Source organism: Harpia harpyja, chromosome 2, assembly GCF_026419915.1.
Source record: "Harpia harpyja isolate bHarHar1 chromosome 2, bHarHar1 primary haplotype, whole genome shotgun sequence".
Lineage (NCBI taxonomy): Eukaryota > Metazoa > Chordata > Aves > Accipitriformes > Accipitridae > Harpia > Harpia harpyja.
Window position 1 is genome coordinate 40,473,217 of NC_068941.1, and position 25,560 is coordinate 40,498,776.

The window sequence follows — 25,560 nt, forward strand, 5'->3', positions numbered from 1 at the left end:
CACCTTTGCAATGGGACTCTTAGCAAGAGCCAAGTTATTTAGAGCTGGTATGACAGATCTACAACAGGATCCAATGAGCAAAAACAAATTCAAGGCTGGAAGATTACAAACAACAGGTCCTCTCACTGTGACTAGTAGAGACAAAAATTAGACCTTGGGACAGCAATCAATTTTATAGAATTAAAAAAACATGAAATACCAAAATAATTTTTGAATTTTGGTATTCTTTTGAATTCTTTGAATTCTTTTTGAATTCTACCCAAGAAAATGCAAAGACTGTACTACAATCCTTGCATGAAAATGAAGTTAAATGTTCTGTTTGTGATAGATTTTTGCCTCATACCAGAAGCTGTTTGCCAGCCATCAGTACAATCATTAATATAAACCAACTAAAGAGAAGACAAAAGTCTTCATGTATTAGCAGTACTTGCCTATATTTACAGTTGTAGTAAGTTTTACTGTGGAAAATAGTGGACTCGTTCTAGGACTATCAATCCTGCTACTGTGATAGATGGCCTGTCAAGATACAACAACCACTCTACACTTACACATTAAAAAAGAAGCCTAAATTTAAATAGCAGTAGTACCTGCCCTCCTCAGCATCAAGGGTATCTTAACTGGCCATCTGAGAACTTGCTTTTTAAAACCAAAAGTGTAATTGCATCCAAACAGCATGAGTAAATGGACAAAATCTGTTATTTGTGAATAGGAGTGGCTAAATAAAGTGCAAAAATACCAGTGTGCCCTTACTGTTCCCTCCTCAAAAAACTGCCAACTACAACTGCAAGTGAAGTTTGACACCATCTGTCACCTAATTACACCTTATATAATACATGTCATCAGGACATTTACCATAGCCATCACTCTGCAAGTGATGGCACAAGATTGAGGTATTCAACTACCTACATTTTCCTACTCACGCAACCAGTCACAAACATCTGTAAAGCTGCACATGCTAATACAAAACCTTTTCAGATGCAATGGCTAGAATAAATTGGTAACAGTTAAGACAGCCAATGAACTGCCATCACCTTTTTATTTCTCAGCTATTCCCACAAGCAGGTACTTGTATGCATTATTTTCTATAGTTCCTACACTTAGAATTTTAATTCTGAAAGTCAAAGATCAACAACACACATTGGAATAGCATCCACTTCATTCAATATGTGGAGATATAGCACACGTAGGAAATTTTAAGTGTGCTTCTTACATCAGCAGACAAGAGATAACATTAAGAGTCTGTTCCATACGTTACAAGAATCTGATGCCACTGGCTTTTAGCACTTCTGCAGCCCACTATTCCACAAACAGCCACTCTGTGCACTAACAGAGTGAGACAGCCTCATCTACTGACTTGTAGAGAAATCAAATCCTGTGCCCACTTGCTGCTACTGGCACATTCAGTACATCAAACGACAGCTGAAGTGCTTGGTATTTAAGACTTTGTTGTGAGAATTTCAATATGTTTTATCCTGAATTTGGCTGGATCTACATAACAAAGTTTACACTGACTTAGAAGTAGACAAAATCCCTGAAAACGTCCTGATTAAATTCTTTCCAGAAGTTCTGCACTCCCTTACCTGTACTCTTTACCTGTTTTACAGTCCCCTTTCAGGTTTAATTTTCCCTGTATTTGTAGAGTCTGAAAAAAATACCTGATTATTCTCTGTTGAAGAAGAGATGAAACTTAGCCACCCATAACAAAGCCGAGGATAAATAATAGCTGTTAGAAAATGCCAGACTACCCTGCTGTGTATTGGCTGACCAGGGCCTTCGCATAAAAGCACTCGACTCTCTAACGAAAAAGAACGCCTGCTCTATGCTATAGATTCCTCTTACTCTTAACGTGCCATCTCCTCCCTTTACTCAGATGTGATGCAACAACTAAGGTACAAGATTTGGCTTGGTGTGTTTGAAGAAAGCATAGACACTGCCATAAAGTGAGCTAATGTCTCTAATATATCAATACACATTTTGTATCTTTGTTCTCACAGAACAGGGTTCATGGCTGGTTTTTGTCTGGTGGTAGTGGGGGCATTGTTTTCTTTGGGGACTTTTTTAGATGCCGTGGGATCATAAAGGATCTGAAACGTTCCAAAACGCAAGTCATTTTTGCTACCTTTTCCGGCCACTGAGTCAACGTTAACAGCTCAGAACCATTAAATGTAGTTTCCAACAAAAATCGCTATGCTTCTTTGCCTACCTTTTTCCACAGATAGAAGGCTGCTATTTTACTTTATTTACAAAAATAAAAGTCCACAAGGAACTTGAAAGTGGAGTACTACTGGGGAAAAAAAATACAATATTTTCATGTAAACAACTAACATTATAGAATAGCAAAAGGATTAATGTTATATGTTGTATAAAACAGGTTTGAAGAAGCCTTTCATTTGAGATTGAAACAAAAATCCATTACGTTCTTCATAAAGAAAGATGCCTCTTCTGTAAGTTTGTCCACAATGGAAGCTGGGGGTCACCAAATTGCCAGGAACTTCTCAGTCTGGGAAAGATTACTCCACATTTCTAGTATCAAACTGGGAAATGGCATTTTTTTGTCTCTTTGGAATGACAATTATCCTTACATGCAGTATTATTTTTCCCCCCAAGAATTCTGTGGGTTTAGAAGCTCTACAAAGACGAAGTACAGCAAAAACATGCTAACTACTCATTCTTCTGAAGGAAAAAGTGCCAGGTGTGCAAATTGTTAAGCAAGATACACAAAGTACATGAAAATTAACCTACATATAGGCATCAGTGCTCCCATCTGATCATAGGAAATTTTTAAAGGAGAAGCTACTAATGTATACGTACCCATAAGCAAGACTAAAAAAAAATCTTGGTTACAAAAATGGAACAAGAGGAAAGTTTAGACCAACAATACTTGCAAAACTTAATCAGTTTGTAACTGCCAGTTGTTGCTGCTTTATTGAGCTCCAAACCAAAAACTGACACCAAGTCAACTGGAAGTAGATCTAGGGAGACATACAGATATTTAAAATAAACAAACAAACAAATAAATAAATAAAATTGAACCTCAAACGGGCATAAGGAGCACGTAGAATCTCTCCACATTACTCACTTGCGTTAGATTAAGTAGCTTGCCAATTCATGTTTTGCTTCAAATTCAGCTGGCACACCACACCAATTCTGATGCTCTGCACTGACTTAGCAACATGATTTGCACATCTTAAGACCTTGAATTGCTTGTGTTATGCAAGGTATCTTTCTAAGTAGAAAAAAGAATTAATGACCAATCTCTCATCAGTAAATTACCACTGAAAATTAGAGGTTGTTATAGTTTTAAGAGAAATAAATTGCAGAACTGCTTTCCCAGCTCCTGTACTATCCCTCACTCCATGCTGTCTAGCCGTTTCCTTTCTTCCTCAATTTATGCCACCTAACCAAAACCTGCTCAAGAAAAATATTTTGTTGTCACTCCAGATATTGCGAGAAATAGCTGTGGGTGGAAAGCAGATGGAAAACACTTTGGTATACATTAAGTTATGATACGTTCAGGAAGCCTCTTCTATTCTCCATCCTGAATTGCAAGTATGGGTATAGGTGTTTGGAGAAAGGAAAGGTGTAATCTGCATCCTTTGGAGAGCCTGGGGGTGCAGGGGGGAGGTACAAACTGACTATTACTGACAACTATGCATCTGGAAGGCAGCATAGTGGGAAGTGGAAAGCAAACAATGGAAATGACCAGGCAAGCAGATGGAGCCAAAAAGCTTGGGGGGGGGGGGGGGGGGGGGGCGGGTATCAAGTGACAGCTGCATTAGTTGGCACACAGTCCCCAACGGTTGGCAAAGACACTACACATACTTGTGAAGAAGTGGCACAAAAGAAACCAAAGCAATAAGGTCCATCCTTCTGTAAAGAAGAGGCTACAGAGACTTCTTTTTGTTAAAATGCATTAAAAAGATAGGAATCAGATCTGATTTTTATCCCAACTTCAGATGTGAGAATTTAGGTGAGTCGCTATCTTCCTTGTGCCTTATTTCTCCAGCTATATGAAGTGGGAATCACCTTTTTAAGGTACTTGGAAGTCACCTGATACTTAACTTTTCTTTGCGCTTTTCCCACAAAGGAAATATTATGTGGAGAAAATGTGATCTAGCAGGAAAACAGCTGAATACAGTCTGAGGAGACTTGGTTTCCGTGCTCAGATTTGCCAGGGGCCTAAAGAGGGACCTTCAGCCTCCTCACTTTCAGAATCTATTTCCTCATTTATAAAGTGAAGTTTATTACATATACTTCCCTGCAAAAGGGCTTTGAAAAAGTGAAAGGTAAATAAAACATCAAGAACATCATTGCCTTGCCAGTCCAACTTCTTCCTGCACATGCATTACAACAGTCTCACATTATCAATTTTTGCCCTCAGGGGCTATCAACATGCACACAGAATGCAAACAAAGTGTATTTAGTGAGGTATTTTTTCACCCTCATTATTCAGTGGAAGTGTCCAGGATATATTTTATTACACATATTTTCTAGGTTGCTCAATGCTATGGTATGTATGTACATTTCATAGTTAACTGCTTTATCTTAGCAACAAACAAAGTGAAAGTAATTTTGTCTCCCTTCTGCCAACAGGCCTGCACAGAGATCAGCAAGGTCAGCTACACTGAACTTAACTGAGATATAAAGTTCCTGTGAAATCCAGACTTGTATCTATAGCAATGTCAGAGTTCAAAGCACAGCTACACTACAACTCTGACTCTTCAAATTCAATTTTTTGAGCACTACACCTCTTCCCTCTTCTTTTTACTTATTGCACCCATCACTAGTTGCCTATGCTGATTAAGTTTCTTTTTCCTCTAGCATTTTCCCATACCAGGAGGGTCCAATGACCAGGCTAACACCTAGCCCTAAAGAAAAAACAAAGAAAGTCAAAAGATCATAAGGTCTGTATGTCAGGCTCAGTTAGATGAGAAATGAAGAAACACACACATGTGTATTACCAGAGCAAAATTTGATGAGGGAGATTTAAAACAGCATTTCTTTCTCCTCAGTACAGCATTCTAACAAGACTGCACAGAATAACAGAAGGGACAAGGACTCTAACCAGTCGTTAGGATATAAGCTAGCAAGGAAAGCTGTATTTTAGTCCTGCGCTTTCTGTATAGTTGACAAATTTTTGAGGGAGGCCTGGAAATAACGCAAGGAGCAGATTCTGGTACTCCAGCATCTCTTCCCCAAACTAAGGGCAAAGTATACTAAGTCTGCAAAATCGTATTCCTTCTTGCTTTCTTTCCCCCTCACTCTTGATCACACAGTGGCCGAGACACCGCAACAGAGCTGGAAGATGCCCCCACCCAAACAATTTCTCAGCTCTCTTCCAGAAAAGGGAGGGATGTGCATTTACACCCTTGCAGGATGAGGAAGAAACTGAACCCAGACTTGAGTGCTCTAGCTGTTACCCTTTCATGCAACGGGTAGGCACTATCACTAACACCATTCTGGAAAAAACAAGTCCTGTTCATTTAGGCTCCCATCATTAGGGAATAGCTCTGTGCTCTGGATCGTGAGCCAGCATAGATATCTAATGCACAGCCATTTCCAACAGCCTCAGTCTGCAATGTTAGAAACATTCTTTTGCAGTGGTAGCTTTATGTTTCTAAAATAAGGAGAAAATACCCCTCTACACGCATTACGTTCTTATTTGGGATTAAGCATTTGATAAGTATACATACAGCAAACACAACACAACTGAGACAGTCATCCTTCATTCTCATTAGGTCCCCTCCTCAGAGCAAGTGCAGGTCTGGGAGAAGGAAAAGGAAAGGGCTGGGGCGGGGGGGTACACGACACCAAGACAAAGAGGCAGGCAGGTTCAGGAGCTACTGTAGATCCCTTAGAGATGCCCAGAGAAATGGAGCAATGAATTCTTCTGCTTTTTAGATGCTGAATGACAGTACCTCAAGTAAGAAAAAAGCCTTAAAAAAAATAATTTTAAACCAGTAGTTGCAAGCACATGTAAAGAGTGTTTGTGTAAAAGAGAAGGTTATAACCTTTCATTAACTCAGATTCATCTGAATAGTTTTTAATACAGTGAACTCTTACTGACTCACCCTGAAGGCTAAGATCTTGCTATGATTTACCTCAAAGCAATTTTTTATTGTCAGTATTAAGTTGATAAAAATGAGGGATCTAAAATGTAAGTGCTGACACAACCCTAACTACAGAGTTCTGCACAGCATAGTAGCGTAGCTATAATTAAAAAGACAGCCTACATCAAGTAAAAAGCTTCACTGCAAACCTTTTTAGCGGATCAATACAATATCATTAGTGGCATCTCAATAGGGTGGATACAGGAAAAAAGAGGCTTCTTATAGAATCAAGAAAAATTTTATGTATTAATAAAAAAAATATCTTTTGAAGTCCATGGAGAATAAGTTGTTAAATTTACAGTCTGATTCTAATATTACCCACAAAACATAACATACTAATATCAGGGATGTTTGTTTCTCTATTTTTCTTGCACTACAGTGTAACTGCAAAGATAGTTAAGGCGGCAGATAAAACGCTACTGAAACTGGAATAAAAACAGTGCTGGGGAAATGATTGTTTGAAAGCTTCAGAACAGCAGCTTTAAAAAAAATGTACAAGAAAAAAGTCTTTGCAATCACTTTACCAAAACAGTGAGCAGAGTATAGCGTTCAGCTTATAAGGATGTAAGATACTTTTAAGCAACTAAGAGTGTTGCAAGAATGACCAGAATGGTTCATACGACATCAGCTTTATTCTTGATGTGTCCCTTAATACCATCTACTACGGCTGAAAGTCAACAAGCTCTAAGTCATAGCACAAAGTCCCAAAGAGTAAAGTCTGGTACTTAGCAAAAAGAAAATTCATTCACAGGAACAGCAGGAATATGAAGCTACCAGTAGGTAATAAGTTTCTTGGAGGGCCTTTCAAACCAGCCAAGCCAAGCACATGTGTTCATTTTTGCTCTGGTGATATTACTGCTGAAGAATTTGAAGATCTCTATTGCTGTGATGACATTTCACTTTCCATGGCTCATTGCTGTCTTGTGTAATTTAATGAATAAAAAGCAACCTTTTTTGGGGGGGAGAATTGGGAAGCAGAGTTATTAAGATTGTATAAGAAAAGTTGGTTTGATTAAAATTGACAATATTTAATTTGAACTCCAGGATCTCATAGTCTTTAATACTATTAACAGGATTGTCTGTGTTATAGTACTTGTAACACCATTTTTAAGATAGTGATTGTACTCAAATCAAGACTTGCAATGTCAGCCTGCTGGGATGAAGAAAAACTCTACCATTCTGGTAAACCATCCGAATTAGGACTTGGGGAAATCTCACTTATTTCTGAAATTGATCTTCCCCCCCCCCCCCTCTAAATTCAGCTTTGAACAAGAGAACATTGCAATGGTTTTGCTCTCTCTTACATTCCTCCTCTTCTGATAATGACAATACTGATGGCGGTACTAGCATCTTACCACAAAATGTTACTGTTTACTGGGTTGTCATCATTCTTTCTGTTCTGCCAACAGCAGGAAAGAAATTATGTGCTACTGTTTCAAAAAAAGTAAAAGAGAAAAACCACTTTAGGTTGAAAAAGACCAAGGAAAATCAAAATACTAACATAGAAAGGAATCTTTAAAGAGTTAATAGATGACAATATAACGAATGCTGGATTCGGGTTCTGTGGTACAGAACAGTCTGCATCAAGAGAACAAGCGGTACAATTTAGCTCTGAATACCATTACAGTTGAACCTCAAACTCGGGGTTACAGCATGGGTGCAATCCTGTGCTGTGCTATGCAGATGGTCTGACTAGATAGTCACAATGGTTCCTCCGACCTTAGAAATCTATTTGTCCTTTCTCCCCCGGCTCAGTTGCTTGGCATAGTCTGTTGCCTCCCATACACAGAAGGCTTCCTCCCTCTCGGTTCTGCACCCTCCCCACCATCTCCTCATTCAAACACCACCAAGGAAGGTTCTCTGCCTCTCAACTACTAAGAAGAAAAGGTCTGTTGCTATTTAAAGTTATTGCTTGGGGTATTCAGAGTCCATTTTACCCTCTCCACCCTTCTGATTATAGTAAGGCATCTTCTCTGAAAGCGTAACATCACACTCCTCCAGTCTCTCCCCCATAAGTCTGCAAGACTCTTTCACAGTTAAGCCGCTGGCAGACAGAACAGCCAACCTATGCTGAGAAGGACCAGTTTAAAACAAAGAACCACCCCATAAATCAACATTCATTCATAAAAATCATAGGTCACCATACCTTGGAATTCAGCAAAGTCTTCTCTTATAATTACGCTAACCTCAACCCAGAAAGTGGACGTAAGATGGCACAACTGAAGAAGTTCCAAAAAATACATATCTGCTCGCTCAGCTGAAATACTTCATGCCATTGTTACATGACCTGCTACTTGGTCTTGTTGTGCCATACGCAAAATATGGGAAGTAGGTATCTCCACAGGAAACAGAAGTGAGGAACTTTTAGACTTCAGTATCTGTATGACATAACATTTAAACATGAAAATCCATTTACTGAAAGAATTAATCTTAAATTTACTAAAGGTCTTGACCTAAAAAGGCATAATTGTGCTTTTTTTTATTGGATATATTTGGACTTAAATTTTCTCTTCATTCTACCAAAAGAAGGCTTTGATTTTTATTTTTCTTTTTTTTTAAACATTATTCTTAGCAGAGGTAAATTTAGCCACGTGGGAGTTACAAGGTTCCTTTTAGATACATTAGGACTGCTATCTAAAATGCAGAATTATGATCACAAATTTTATTTCTGAGAGAACGAAGCCTGACATGCAGATCCCATGACAAGTTTCTAATGACACAAATTTGGAGGGCAACAGGAAGCAAATAAGAAAACACAAATGCCAACTATAACTCTTGTGTGTGTATATAAATATACACGCACTGCATGTTACCTGCAAAACCAAAAACAAAATTGTGATTCAGCAGCTGTACAAGATTCATACATACACAGATAATAAGAACAACGGCTTACAGCAAGGTTTTCCACCCTCCGATAAAATCCGTGCCTGTTTCTAGTTCCTAGTAACTTACTGCTTCTCCCCTTAGTATCCCATCTTTAGCTTCCTCAAGTCTTCCCCCAATTTCATGCAGGACTTTTTTTTTTAAATATTTCTTCTTCTCCACTCCTGGTACCTTTCCATTTTGAGATGAGGGCTAAACATATAAGAATACAGTCATCTACTTTCTTATAAAATGACCGTGTCTGACAAATTTTGAGGTGCAAGATATGCCATGCATCCATTTTCATAGTCACATTATTTTATTCTGGACTTTATTTAAGTTAGGTTTAGATGAGGCACTAAAATGATCTGCAATCGCCAGCAAACTAGTATTTGTTCCTACTGAAATCACCAGTAAGAGGCGGGAAGCTATTAATCAATCTGGTCAATTCCTCATTAAGTAACCAGGTATAGAAGCCCTCAACTAATCTGGAAGGTCAGGGAGAGTGAGAAAACCAGTTTACAAGATCATTATCTTTTGTCTTGTTTCTTTGTTAATAAAGGTTTTTACTATAATGTTTAGCCTAATGTTTCACACACTTAAAAGTTTCATTCTCATGACAGTTTCTTTAGAAAACAAGTCCTTTTCAAGGCTATTGTAGCAGCTACCACCACAAATATCTTCTGGATGAATAGTAAGATGGAAACTCTTGTTTTAAATCTGGCGAAGTGCTGGCTTTTGTTAATTAGAGCACCACTGAGGTGCCAGGACCTAAAGTAACACACTGTACATAAGGACTTGCGGCCCCATCTGCCCTGGATGTGATCGTGGGGCAGGAGTTGGGAGCTGATGCTGGGGGCACAGCAGCTGGCCACGGGGCACCTTGGACCACATTACCCAAGGGTCACCAACACGCACTGGAGGCACTTTGACAAGTTTCCAGCTGAACTTTCAGACTGCTAAATCCAATTTCAACGATTCTGGTACTACTATTCAATTAGTTCCACTCGTCCTCCTGCTCTGTTAGTGCAACAGTACTCCTGCAGCACTTAGTATATTACTAGCATTTCAGTAACATATCGCTCTTAACAGAAAGGCCTTTTTCTCTTCCCTGCCCTAGCTACACTTTCACAGAGTTGTATGTTTTGCAGTGCAGTTTTGCACACAAAACACTACTATTTTACAAAAAGAGCCTATTTTCCATTTTCTCTGAAAAATGCAATTCTTTCCAACTATTTTCCTCAGTGATTTATAAAGATTTTCCTCTTGAACTTCAGAACAAATTCATTAGCTCTTTATCATTGTGTCTAGAATCACAAAATACAGCAGATCACATCAACTTTCTTGCAAATACTTCTATAATATACATTATGGTGGCAAAATTCCCACGTAGTATAAACTAACCTTGAGAAAGACGTATAAAAATAAAAACAAAGTAAACCCAAACTATTTAACCTTATTTTTCTCATCAAGTTAACTCCTTTAAATGGAAGTGATTTTTAATTGTTCTCTCTCTTAAGCTAATAGTTGCATTTCCTATTGCCTGCTAAGGCAATATAAATAGTTGAAACACTACAAGATTGTTGCCTCCCCACGCACCTTTTTTAAAGTCCAATCACTAACTCTGTAATCACTAAGTAAATCCTGCAACCCGAGCTCAGTGAAGTGCTACCCCCTACCACCATCACCACCTTTGAACACTACTCCCCTCTTCAGATTCAAAAAAACACACTTGGGATCATTCTGCTACTCCAACACAATGACCAGTTCTTTCAGACTGAAAAAACATATTGTATGCTGGAGAAATGGGAATTTGGGTTTCTTTTCACATGTATAAATCGGAAAGATAGAAATCTATTTCCGCAAAGGGACGCATGCTCATTTCACAATGAAAAAAAAAAAAAATTAAAACAATAAAACCCCAACAAACCCAAACCAAACAGCTGAAAAGAATCTGAATGTCAAGCAATACACTACTTGAACGAAAGTGGAAATAGCATATTCTCCTCATAAGGGAAAAGGTGTAACAAATTACATGAGTGAGAATCAATTTTCTTTTAGTTACCTTCTCTGAAGCATAAATGGAAAACAAAATTAAAATGTATTGGTTTAAATCAAATGTTTCTTGCTCACTTATGCTTATCAAGTGAGAACTGGCTGAAAGGTCTTAACTTTTTAGTTTGGTTTAATCATGATTAGGTTCAACAAATTCAAATCCAGCCACCTTGATTTACTTCAGGACACTTAAATCACTGTATATATAATCACCTGAGAAACTGTTACATATTTGATCTTAGCTATTAGTTATTTAATTGCCTATTGTACACAGCATACTGTTGTCCTCTGGACAAAGTGAGTGTCACCCTCTAAACTTCAGCATACTGAAGTTATCTTTTGACTGTTTCTTACTTTGAGGTCCATGTGAGACTCTTCTACTTCCCGATCCAATTTTTTTCCCCATCAGTTTTTACTCCAAAATAGGCACAACAACAATTAAAAGCCATTTTTAATAACACAATGGAGTTTTTTGTTTTTAAGTTTTCATTCTTACATGATAAGGCACATAACAGTGAACAAGCACTCAAAAGGGCATGTTTATTCTTGCACAATAATGGGTAACAACTAAAACTTCTTTGAAAGTGAAAGGAATTAGGTATAATCTATAAATAACCACTGTAACATACTCTGTGCTCATACTACTCTCCAATTAACTTGGAGATGAATGGTTCACTACATATCTTAAAAGCTCTAACAGTTTAACAACACGTTTCAATTCTATCTGCCTAAGACAACTTGGTCCAAAAGGTAGACCCAATTAAGCTCCCCAATTTCATTCACTGGATCACAGCTCCTAATGACTTTTTCTACAGTAAAATCCATATTCTGATATGGAATGGTTCAGTTTGTTTTCTAATTAGAGCCAAATTTCTGCTTCCAAAGCATAATATATTAACAGAAAAATACAACGTTTAATAGCAATCCACAAAGAATTGTTGTATACTCTCCCTAGGCACAGATGGACTACGTTTAGCACGGACCAAATTCTCAGGAAATGTATAAAACACATGCGTTAATGGGTTTTAAGTGGCTATGAGGAAAGGGGATAAGTTGACACGCATAAAGTTGATTAAGACAATTTCCAATTCTACACACAAAGGCTTTTACAAATAATCTGGAATCTGAAGAGTAAGTATTTAAAAAATTCAATGAATTTACAATGTTATTGGAGGATAGTTAGAGAAGTTTTTATTCTGAAAAATGAGATGTTACATCTTTGACCATCTAGCAGTTTCAGAGCAACTTGAGGCTGCAATCAAAACATCCATTAGAGTGCTCCACGTTTCAGAACAAGCAAGCAAGTGGTTGTCAGTGCAGCCAGTAAATCACCTGATCCTATTACAAAATCAATTACTGCAGCACATTTCTATTGCTACACAACCTGATAATGGCAAAATGATATTGGATAGCTACTGCAAGGTCAAGAAAGCTGCTAAGAACATCTGAAATTTGTCTTTTTATCATTTAAGTCCAAATTATACAGCATCCTTTTAATGGTATAGTTAAAATTTAAAATATAGTTACCTTCTTCGGCTGATTGAGACATTCAATGGATAGTCTCTGCAACTGCTCTGATGTATGACTGCAAGATAGAAGATTGGAGCAGCAGGTCGAACAGCCCAGCCTCTTCATTAAAGAAGAAATAATGCTGCAGCCACAGCCACACATTGACTTGCTCATCAGACGAGTTTATTCGTAAAGAAATTAGGACCAGTACTGTCCCATAAACACTCAAAATTGGCCAGCTGCCTCATTCTGCAGCTCCCTGGCTGAAATTAAGACTGCTAAGCAGAAAGGGGGAAAAAAAAAAAGTGTTTCTCAAAAAAATATCAGCCAGTCTCATCAGCAAGTAATACCTCACGTTTAAAAAAACATACACGTTTTTCCCTCTATCCCTCTTTGCAAAGTAAGCTGCTTTGAAAAGATGGACTGTCTAACAGAGGAGTAAATTCCAGGATGGCAATCTCTCCAAACTGCTTGCTGACTATTCCTTCTGTGGCTCTTGTCACTTCAAGTCTGTTTTACCCTCCCCAGCAGCACAGCCTATCCAGCCTGGGCCCCGGACAGAGGAGGCTACGCCAGCAGCCAACAGCCGAGAGCCCCACCCCGCGCAGCCCCACGCGCTCGCCCACAGCATCCTCGCCCACAGCATCCTCCGCGCCGGCGAGGGCCTCCGCACCACACGGCCACAGCACAGAGCAGGTTATTGCAGACGTTCGGAGCTGCCAACCTTTTGTAACGCCTCTGCTTGAAAGGGACCTTCCAATTACACAGGAGACCTGTCTGACTGCTACATTCCGAGACTATTTGCAGCGTCTGGGAGGAAAAAGAAAAAAAAAACAAAAACAAAAAACCAACCAGCAAAGAGTCTTCTTAAAAAGTCAGAATGCATGAGAAAAATGCTACCCAGGTCTACCAAATCCTGAAATAAGAATGGCTGCTACAAACCTATGTGAGAAAACACCAGGAAAAGCCAACAGAAATTTAAACCTGGGAAGAAACAAGCATGAGAGAATTTATAGTAGAATGTCCAAAGGTACCACAACCAACTCTCAAAGCAAGTTAGAGGTAGATCTTATAAGCAGCTTTAATAAAGTCTTTGAAGAGCCCTTTGCTCTTAGAAAAACAAAAAAGGCAAAACATTCAAATGAGCAGTCAGACATAAACAGGTCTTCTTTAAAAAGAAGTACACTCTGCTCAAAATACAGTATTGAATACCTCTCTAATTTAACACACACAAGTAACTTACTGCTGGAAATGTTCTCTCATTTGCAAGAGATACTATATGCAATAAATACAGATTTCTTTTTCCTTTTCATTGAAAAAAATGCAAGTAATATTGTAAAAAGCTCATTTTAATTGGTTTGAGATGGTATGCAATACTGTTTCTGAAAGTAGAAGGTCTCACATTAACACAACTGCTTAACCCGATTATGGGATAATCTGACTTGAAATAATTGTCACTTACATTTATAGAGCTATCAGTGCTTGTTCAATAGCATCCTCTTTAGCAAAAGGTTAAGAAAAATCCAAGTGATGTGAAAGCAGCTGAAATTAATATAGTCGCAAAAAAACTTCTCATTTTCACACTGCATTGAAAGCTTAATTTCTCTCCTGCTCTCTCACCCCTCCCTTTTACTCTCTTTCCCCCTCCCTTTCCTTGGTTTAAAGCTGAACTGAGCCTCTCCCTTCACCTTGCTCTGCCCTTTTGATATTCATGTTTCTATTAAATCAATTTCCAGTAGTATCTATATACAAGCATGCATAACAAATTGAACGATTAAAAAAAAAAATCTTCAGTAGAGAAAGACTACGGATGCAAACAAGCGAAATAATGCAGTAACCTTTTACTCGCCTGCTGGAGGTACTGTCTGCTGCATAGAATTTTAAATCCTCATCTGCAGATGCAATTGAGCTGGTATTGCCAAGGACTTTGCTCTTCCTGTGCTGATTCTACACGGCTATTCATCGAAAGAGCACATTATATAGAAAATTTAAAGTAATATAAGGTGAAATTACTTAAATGGTTTGAAAGGAACCAACTTCCAAAAAAAGCAGCTATAGATCTGACCAGCCACATTTCAGAGATATGTCAGACACATTAGTGAAGAAAGTCTTATTGCTGATGCATGCTTGCCAGCAATGTGCAGGATGTGGAAGCAGAGAGAGCTAATGAAAAAAATTAATACACAGATTTAAAGTGCAAGGATCATGCTCTAATGCTCAACATTTCACATGTCCTGCATACCACAAAAATCTCTTTTCACAAGCATCTATTGTTTACAAGCTAAGAAAATGTTGTTAAAAGCAACGCCCACATCCCCCTACTTCAAATCCTGGTCTCTCAGTAGACTGCAGATCAGTTCTAATACAAATATTCTTACTGTACCTGTATTTCTGATAAATAGAAATACTAGCTTTTTCCTTTGGCAGCACATAGTTAAGGATTGCACAGATATATTTCTTAACAAGAAACAGACTAAACGAAAGCATTAATATTTGGGATAATGGTTTTGAGTCTAACGGGGTTAGGAAGTACAAGGGTACTTCACTAGAATTTGTATTATTCTTGGTAGAAATGAAGCACCAGCAGTGAAGTCTGCTATTCATTATTTATGATTTTTTCCCCTCCTCATGTCAGTTTCCTTAATGTACTATTGATCCCAGGGTGCATGCAGATATAGCATGTCAGTGACTGACAGCCAGTTTCACAGAATAAGTATCTAAAACATAAATTAATATTTTTAAGAACGTCAAAGTAATATTGCTGCAGGATTTTTTTTTTTGCCTATCTATGGACAGCAGAATTGAAGTCCCACTCAGTGACATAGTTAATAGAAATGAACAAACTTTTTTCGCCCCACCCAAAGCATCCTATAGCGTCATTTAAAACATGAAGACAGACTTGCTTAAATTTTACATTGGTGTTACCACTATATTTTGTTTCTTCTACTTTTCTAGTGTCTTATTAGCAAAACTTTCAATACATCTTTACTCCCCACAGTATGTTTCACCTGAAATTAAAATAGCTTGCTATGAATCTTTTTTGTTACTTCCCTGTTTCTAACTAAAGTATTAAATGCATAATGTTCTCCTTCATAATAGTCATTGACAGGACAGAGTCATGAAGACAACATCCTCAGAACTGTGGTTACCTTTGAGAATACCAGCTATTTTTATCATTATATTAGTTCTCAGGACTTCCACAAACTTAGTCAAGTCCAAACTTAAAAACACAGCAGGATTGTTTATGGTTTTAAAGAAACATTTATCATACTAACAAAGGTTTCTTGCAATATTCTTCATTACAAGCCACAGACCGTTTCTATTTTTAAAAAAAAAGGCAAAGGAGAGATGATTTCATGCTAAGGCCATGCTCTCCTGTATGCAAAATCTTAATGGGCAAACAGCCAGACACACTTAGTTAAAGAGCCTGGATGAAATATCACTTGGACACGGAGAGTGGAAAAGACTGTAGACTATGAAAAGTGTAAGTACCAATTAAAAAAAAAAATGTACAAATATGTACAGAATATATACTTCACTTAATTGTTCACAAGGATATACATATAGAAACAATATATAAATTATGAAACACAGTTACTGAACAAATAATCAAATAAATACAACTTTGAACTGGGGGAAAGCCTTCCTACAAAAAGAGATTCTTGCGAAATTGGTGTAGCATATGATTAGTAATACACAATTACTAATCACGTGTAGTAGCAAAACCACTATGCTATATAGAATTCATTGTAAGGTTTAAGTGTCTAAACATATTGCTAAGATCTAAACATACAACATGCCTGATATACAGTAAAATGCTCAAACTGAAAAAAGCCAACAGGTTTATTTGTTAACTATTTAGAAGAGCAAGAGAATACAAGAGAATCTACAACTCTAAAGGGTTTAGAAGGACAGAAGATACTTTCCACAACAAATGAACATGTTTCAAGGCAACTTTCTGAAAGATAGTCAGAAACACCAGAGATCCCCAGGGCTTGCCACATGGTCTGGTCAGCTACCCTGCTCTGCCTGCAGCCAGTTCCACTGCCTCAGAAAAGAAATCCAACATGCAGAGCAAGCACATACATTATAGTTTTCAATAGCTGGTCCAGAAAAGGGCTGGTTGGTATACTTCCTCACAAATGAATTGATCTTCTCAAAGGTAATACTCAAATCATTGCTTTAAAAAAAAAAAAAAAAAAAGCTGTTTTCAATACATACCTAACTTTTAATACAGTCAGAATATACACTTATTCGTGCAAGGCAAAAATTGGTACAAGGTAAGAATGTAGGCTTTTTGAAATTATTTTTCAAATGAAGATGATATCAATCTGAAAGAAATTCTATAAATCTTGTTAAAATAATAAAAGAACTTGTAGTGCCATGAACTGAACCTAAGCTATGTATTTCTTCATAATCCAAAAAGCTGCTTTATTGGTACATATAAAGGACTAAGAGTCCTTTCATACACCAGTACAATAAGTAAATAGATAAAAGATAGCTTCTAATTGAAGGTTTGCTACTGGTAATAAAAACTTTAAAAACCCCTCCATTGGGAGAAGCAGCAAACTGCTTTAAAAATTACATCATCTGCTGCACTCTCAAGATTCCAACTTAAAGATGTGAAAATGGTCTTTGGATGTTTGCATTCTCATGTCCAAGATAATAAAACAAAACAGAAAGATTTAAAATTTAAAAAAAAAAAAAAGCAGCAGTTACAGGATGGATATAAGAAGGAATGTCCAGTTTTACCCAAGACACAATACAACAGAAGTGGTGGTTTTCAGCTTCATCAGCTTTTCTCAAGGTCCCTTCCTTCTGTTTGGGGTAGGGAGAGTTGAATGGGTAATCAAGCTCAGGCTCATTATTTCCCCTCTCACACAGGAGGAATTAAAAAAAAAAAAAAAAAAAAAGCAGGGGGGGTGGTTGAAGAAGCGGGAGACAACTCTTTTTGTTTCAGAATTGTGCAATTTGTACAAGCTTATGCAGGACAAACACTGGCTGCACCTCCTAAGACCCCCATCTCATACCTGATCCTCTTTGTTAATGACAAGTTTTCTAATTTGAAAAACAAAACATACAAACAGCACCACTCTCCAAAACCCAAATGGTGGTACTCTTCCCAGCTTCACCCATAGACATAAAAGGAAAAACACAGTTCTAGCATTTGCACTACCAGGATGTGTTTTCTTTAACTCTTCTGGACATCAGTGGACTTGCCATCTTTCCCCTGTGCATCATAGGCAGGTGACCTGAACCCCGGCTTCCAAGAGCATGAAAGTCCTGTAATGCTGGGAGGTTTGGGACTTGTGTTTCACTCATCTGCTCTGAGGTAAGAGTCCACACCACTGCCATTCTAATTTCTTAACACCATTCACCACAGGAAATGCAGTGACATATCCAACTAACTGAACTGACAGACATCTCAGTACAGATACGTGATCATCATTAGCCATCCAAATTAGAGGCTCCCTTTGCCTAAAAGTACATGTACACCACCTTCTCATTAACTGTGTACATATTTTCAGTATTCATCTTGCATGCTGTCCATCTACCTGGACTCTGCTGGAGAGAAAAAAAGGTGACAGGATACCAACTCGTTCTCTATAATTTTGTAAGAACCACTCTATCACTTACCAGACTTGAGATGTGTTTATTCATTATACCCAAGAGACACCCACATATCGACTGCATTTCTTTGTCTCAATTTTGCTACAGTACTCCTCCCAGCTGAAACATCATTTGATATTTATTGCAAGTTGATGCAGCGAGGAAGAAAAAGTTCTTCCTGTATATGATTAAAGTGTTCTCAACATTTATTCCAACATGCTCATGCACAGCCTAAAAAAAAGAAAGTTAAAGGAGGGGGAAATTAACATATCTTTTAGAGTCAAGGTATTTTGCACTCTAAAATTTAATCGCTCCAATCCACAAGCGTTACGTACTACGGAAAACTGTAGTAAAACTTTTGAGAATCTCCTGTATCTACTCTTACCTAAGGACCATATGTAGGTTAGTCTCCCTACTCTCCTGGCCATGCAAAATCCCCACAGTCTTTCTCACTCCATGTGTTCAGTTGCCTTTATTGCAGGCAAGCAAGGAAACAAGCGGGGGGGGGGGGGGGGGAAAGTAAAAAAGGAGAAATCACTAGCATTTCTTTGATGAGTGAGTCCTCCACCCACAGGTCTTGCCTCCCTAGCTAACTTCCCTATACTTCACTCCCCAGAGGAGTCATATTTACCTCTTCAACTGGACTGACTACCTAAGTAAAAATCATACACCTTGAACAATTCCCAGCACCTGCTAAAACAGAAGAAAGTCCTTTCTACCATCTTCCAGCTATATGAGAGAAAAAAAGGTTTAGTCCACACAGTGAGTATAGTCTAATGAGGGTAATCAGTGTGGGACTTGTGAGGATGTCTCCTGAGAGAGCAGGAGATGATCCAGTGGCAGATTTCTGGATGCCTTTTCTAGTGGGCTTAAGGACAACAGATTTCATAATTTGGCTTGGGAGCTAAAATCACTTAGCTTAAGTAGTGCTGTTAATAGACATGTGGTTCCTGGCATTGGATAGGAAGCCTACATTTGAGTCATGAACACAGGCAGCAGCAATCACTCGCACCAAATTAGGTACGGAGCTATTACAGCTAAATACGCGGACATTTGCACAGGAGTTATTCCTCTCCTCTAGTCTGCCCAAATGCACTTACGGCTTTACTGAGCAGTCTCTACTTCCCCTTCTCTTCTCGCCTCTTCCTTAAAAACCATCTGTACAAGACAGTTTTCTACACAGCACAGGAAAACAACTGGAGATTATAAACCAATTGAATACAAGTAGTCAGTAATCCTTCAAGTAAAGAATAAATTCACACCACCTATATTACCTACTCATTTTCAGTATGCTAAAATATTACCTCATAAGTATTAAACGTTGTTAAAGATATCCACACATGCCTGTTTTTAACAGCTGGTAATTTTCCTCCTTTAGAGCTCTGGGAAGCAGTTGGAGATAAGCACTTGGCTGAGTGCCAAGTTACAACCCAGTATTGAAATAGTTAACATTTTCCTCAGAGGTAACTCTCAGCGCAAGCATTGAATGTTTCTCTCTTTCAGAGCTCTTGTTTCAGGCATCTGCTGATTTAGGAAGGAAACACTATCAATTTATGCTTGGTACTTCTTTTTAAAGGTGACTTAATTATGAGTGCTACTACCCCTTTTCAAACAGGGGCAATGGAAAAAAAATCCCAAATTAGTGTAGAAGAAAACTGACATCTTATGGAAGGAGGGATGCTGTTCTAACGCCCTAGCCTGTAATAAATATCACAGAGGAAGCAAGTGGTTGACTGCAAATTTCAGAGCCACCCATTTCCATTACTACTGATGGAGACAAAGATGAGGACAACCGACTTCTCAGAACAGCCACACTGTCACCACTGACAGGATGGTAATTTTTCCACAAGAAGCACAGGATAATAACCAGGCAATTCCTGCTACACCCTTGGAACAGAATGCTGCTGACCTGGCAAGGCTGAAACACAAGTCTTAAATGGTGGTTTTCAACCCCTTTATGCAGGATTGCCACAAGTAACTTAGCCCAGACTTTGCATCTGACCCCTGGGGTCCCCTTGTCTCCCTGGGGCAAAGGTGGAGGGATGAGAAGTAACAGGGACATAATCTTACATTTATGTGTCATGAAAGCCTGATGCTTGCAGAAAGTGTCAGGCCTGCTGTATATGGGCAGACTGACTCCAGTGCCTTGTCACAGGTGGGTGCTGCCAAGTGACACGGAATGAGAGACCACACTCCCTTCCCTGCTACTGGAAGAAGTACCACATCATCCAGCAAGGTGCATTTTTGGCAAGAACTGGCAAAACAGGAGAAAAGCTCTCTGACAAAACAGCCAACCCTTAGATACAGAAATTATCATGTCCCCATGTCAGATCACACCATAAAGCAAGACCTGCAATTCTTTTTGTTCACTGTAATTTCAAGCAATATTCAGAATTACTAAATTCTTTTAAAAATGTAACTTACTCTCATCCATAATCTAGGTCTTAATAGAGCTGCAGATAGAAATCAGCTTTATGAAATTCAGTTTTTCAGCAGTATTTTTTGAAAATGTCAAAACAACAAATAACACACCAAACCAAATATGTGATTTATCCATGTCTGAGTACAGAGGAAAGCAGACCTTCACTTTCTGGTTAACCAATAGAAATATTTCAAATAAGAAACCTTACAAGCTAATTTCAAAGTTCAAGAGAGAAAGACAACAGCCTTATAAAGATCAATGATCCCACTATATTTCATGTTAAATCAAGAACCACAACAACAATGAAGCTCTTCTAACCCTCTGTGCTCTTCAGACTGTGCAGGAAACAAGTGGATTGGCCTTTATTACATTTAAGATTTAGAAAACTCAAAGATGACTGGCTACTTCAAATAAAAGCTTACAACATTAATATAACCATTGTCAAGTAACAGACATTTGTTGCCCCATTTCTCTACTCAAGCCTCACCCTCCACCTACAGGCTTACAGTAAGGCAAAATATTTACTATAAATATTACCTTCTGCAATACTCTGTCTGAAGTCCTTATTCACTGCCAAATGCATTTTCATTACCCCTTTGGAAGTCACGGTCCAGATCTTTCTGCACAGCCTCACCCCTGGCTACAGTTAATACAATCTGTATGAGTGAGTCATGTGGAAAAATGCTAGCTTAACACCAGAAGGTTATGAAAGTTTAAAAAGCTATTTTTAATTTAGATACAAGTTCATCACAACATACAATTATGTCCTCTGCCCCTGTTAACTTTCTGGTGAAAATCTGGGGCTTCTTAATCGGAGAAGCTGGCTACATTGAACAGCAGAAAATATTAACAGATGTTGATGTAACAGGATGAAAAAAGCACCTTGCCTGTTCACTTTTTTTCATATGAGATCATCAATCTGGTAATCCTAGAAGGGAAACCGTGTCCTCCAGCTAAAAAAAAGTGAAGGTAATCCACAGCTATCAGAGAAAGTGAGCGTTTTGCAAACTGTACTTTCTAGAGGATACTTCACATTTCCTTAAAGACTAAGTGAACTTCAACTCTAAAAGTAAAACAGATAAAACCACTAAGGCCAACCTAACTCAAGGTAAACAGAAGTTACATTCTTTCATCAACCTCCTCCTAACAAAAAGGAGGTGGCAAAGAAATCCACATACATATAGATGCAGTGCAAAATTTTTTCACAAAAATATGTAGTATGTCAGTTCTTGAACTGGGTTGAGTAGTAAGGAACAACCTATAAGGACACTCCATATTTATGATTGCTGTATACTGCATTTCTTAACACATCTTATAGTACTTTCATCCATTCAAAAATCAGAGACTGATATAAAAAGAACTGAAGAAATAGTTAAATCTTTTCTGAACTATCAAATATATTTGTATTTATCAATTTATCTACAGGACAGAAAACAAAAAGACAATTAGCTTCTCCTTACCTTTTTATGCCATACCATCTATTTTCTACACAGAAAAATCGATATATTATCATGTGTTAGCTTAACCTAGACAACACAAGTAACAATAGCAGTACAGATGCTTCAGTACAAACTTTAAGTGTGTGCCAGAACGCAAAACTGAAGCACGCTCCATCATAAAAGACACTAGCTAAAAACACACTAGCATAGGCGTATTAACTCCCGCTACAGTCACATCTTGAATTTTGCTGAGCTAGAGTAACCCAGTGTCAATGCTCACCACAGGGAAGTTCACCTGAGGCTGCTGCAGTCCGATGAGCACTGGCAGCAGAACCACCTACACTAGCTTCAAAAACGTACTTCATTCCCCTCTCAGATGTTTCCATCCCCATGTCATCCCTGGCCTTGTATTGGCACAAGAATCTGTGCAGACTGCACAGATATTTTGGATGTTCTCTAGATAATTAGCTTTAACCTGCCATAGTTCTGAAATCTAGTTCACTGCACAAATGCTCCAAAACTTCTAGAAGTCAAGAGTCAGAAGCTGATCAGAAGAATTTATTTCGGTAGCACTGCCTACTTTAAAGTACTCAAAAACTATAGCCTAACACTCGTTTTGATCTTAGCAACAATGTTGCTTATGCCAGGTTACACAGCATTTGATGTCTCCTTTCAAACCCCTCTCCCTCCCATACGGAGGGAAATACAGAGGTATAATTGTTCATTTAGTTGGACAGGGAAGAATAGGAAAATTGATTTGGATGAAAAATAACCCAGGAAAAAAAAGAAGGCCACACTTCATAAGATGGCCAATCTAGATCACTGTGCTATGCTACACATGACTTCATCAACGTAATAGAGAGGTGGACAGTGAGGTGGAGGGTAGAAGAGAACAGGAGAGACAAAGGGGGCCAGGGGAGGCTGGGGATATTGCTGGTTGAGCCAGCAGGTTTATCACAGGAACTCAAGCACAACCAAATCCATGGATGTTGTACGACATACTGATGAAATTGTTTGTTGCTCCGTTTCTCATTTCCTTGTCTGTAAAACAGGACTAATGCTTACTATGCTTAGGGCACTCCGGTAAGGTAAAGAAGTTAGAGACTAAGTTATTTACTTGCTATATTAGTAATGAGGAGATAGAAAAGGAGGGATACAATTCTTCTTGAAGACATGACAAGAAAAAACAGCTAACAGGAGAAATAAGTAGTTTTCTTTCCTTTTCCTGTAACCAAAGTAGAGAAGAAATAAACGTTAAGGGTTTTGACATGATGGTGCCAGCTTGCCAGAGAGAAAGAAGTGCTCAAAACTGAGAGCAGAGTCACAGCAATAAACATTCTGAACCCTGCTCAGAGGGAGCTCGAGCTGGATGCGCTCTAATGTGCTGCTCAAAGTACTCCAGCCCTTTAATCGTCCACGGTTGCCGTTGCCTTTGAGCAGCAAGTGGACCCACAGCATTACAGGGGAAGAAGAGAAGAACTGACTTAGAACTAGCACCCTAGCTAAACAGGATAATTAGCCATCAATGTAACATGCTAAACAAACTTTCATTATGTATTACCACAACAAGATTTTACTTCTAAATGACGACTAGTTCTTGTGTTTTAAGGCTCATTATTTTCTTGGGTGTTAACATGCCTTAATTAATATCAAGATGTGAAAGACCAATTAAGTAGGGAGGTCACAGTGAGGTCACCTGTGCACATACTGGGAGCCAAGTTTTACATACACACATCTCTCTGCAACCACTTAGCAGTAAGCAGCTAGTGCAGATGAAGCAAGCTATACAAAGTCATGTAAGGTTTAATAAGTTAAAATTAGTAACTGGAAGGAGAAACATGTATACAAGGATCTTGCAAAATTCACATCTGATTACATGCCTTTTAGCAGTTTTTATTTTTATAATTAGGAGAAAATATTCAATTTCTCCACAGTTCCAAACATCTTTGGTCCCAGAATATCCAATCTACAAACCATCTTTAGAATACATAAGATTTAATGTTTTTCAAACTTCAGGAAGTATTTTCTCCCTAAAGCAACACCAAGATGAACTGATTAGTGTACAAGTATATGCAAGAACCCTAAATGACAACCACTTCACATTCTAGGTTGATGAGCAGAAAAACTAGCAAGAGATACCTGAACAACTGAGACCCTAAAGAACAAGCAGTTTATCATTCCTGTTAAGATCATGACATTCTTTGCTCCAGACTTCAGACACAGGTTTGAACAGACTTCAGAAAAACATTTTCCTTGACCTATAACATACAGAAAAGTTAACATGCTCAGCAAAGCCTTGACAATCATATCTGAGCTAATTAACAGGACATCTACAGGCACCATTAATAAAAACACTGAAGACTGAAAACTATACTATGACATTACTATTATCATAATTTACTAACTAAAGAATAGTGCAAGTGAAGCTTTTACCAAAGTAATTCTAAGGTGTTTACCTGCAACACAATGTTTTTCTTAAAGATTCTTCACCTAATGGTATTTTTATAACATCTGATGAGCAACACATGGGTGAACGTGATATACTTAGTACGATGCATCCCAAGCAACCCATTCGCAGCTCAGTTTCCTAAGGGTCATATTGAAGAATGTAAAACCTACAGAATAGCACAGGATCCTGTTAGACCAGCTGGTTTGTTTTGTTGTATGTTTTATTTTTCATTGTTTGGGGGTTGGTATTTTTCCTCTTTGATTTAGTTGGGAGTGGGAGAGAGGGAAACAATGACACCAAGACCTTTTAGAACATAAAAAGAGTATTGTTGTTCATTTTGTGTAGCCGTCATTCAAACATAAACCTAACTTTATGTCATTTATTGTAGCACTGTAAATAGAGTGCTTGAGGACACAGTCAAGGTGAAGTCTCAGTTTGCTCGTGCTTTTTTTTGTCTGCTGTAACATAACTAAATCAGCTTCAATTAAATCAAATGCTTTAGTTAATTAATCAGTGTAACTAATTTATCATTTGCCATTTACACCTAAGAATTCATACCCTAGAAAATTCCACCCCCTCCCTTTTCATTAGCTGGTATAACAAGGCATCCAACCCTTCTTCCCTCTCCTGCCCCTCACTGCACAAGCCTGGTCTTACTCTCATTCTTCTACCCCATCACAGCTGCAATGCCATTATGATTTGCTGTATCCACTTCTCAGGATGCCTAGTATATCCTGCGTCTCACACATTCCACAACACAAAAATTTTAAGTAACTCTAAAACTCTTAGGCACTAAGCTTTCAAACTGGCATAAAAGAAAACATATACAATCTGGGCACAAATATTGAATTTCTCAGTGACTAAGATTTAAACCAACAAGACACAAGGAAGAGTTCTCCCACATTGTTTCTTGGAGCTTTTAAATTGATGTATCTGGGAGCTTTTTAATTGATGTATCTTCAGAGTTTCAGTGTTACATAAACATTATACTTCTAGACTTCAGCAGCTAGGAATGACTTTATTAAAACACACATATAATATTCATTTGCAATTCTAGGTTATATTTACTCAGTCAATCACCTTTCCCATGAAGGTGTGCCACTG

General features: G+C 38.2%; 1 protein-coding gene across 6 annotated transcripts in view; it reads right to left on the reverse strand.

Annotated features, from left to right (window-relative positions):
- Window positions 1-25,560, reverse strand: part of FBXW7 (F-box and WD repeat domain containing 7) — a 187,195-nt gene that overhangs the window by 127,583 nt on the left and 34,052 nt on the right. The window contains exon 1 of one of the 6 annotated variants that reach the window (XM_052777198.1): window positions 12,555-12,743. The exons of 2 other annotated variants lie outside the window; for them this stretch is intronic. In XM_052777198.1, coding sequence (XP_052633158.1) covers window positions 12,555-12,710 — 156 coding nt within the window. In that variant the 5' untranslated portion in view covers window positions 12,711-12,743. Of the gene's footprint in view, window positions 1-12,554; window positions 12,779-25,560 lie in introns of those variants that run through there. 3 more of the 6 variants (XM_052777208.1, XM_052777242.1, XM_052777251.1) reach the window with 3 other exon arrangements.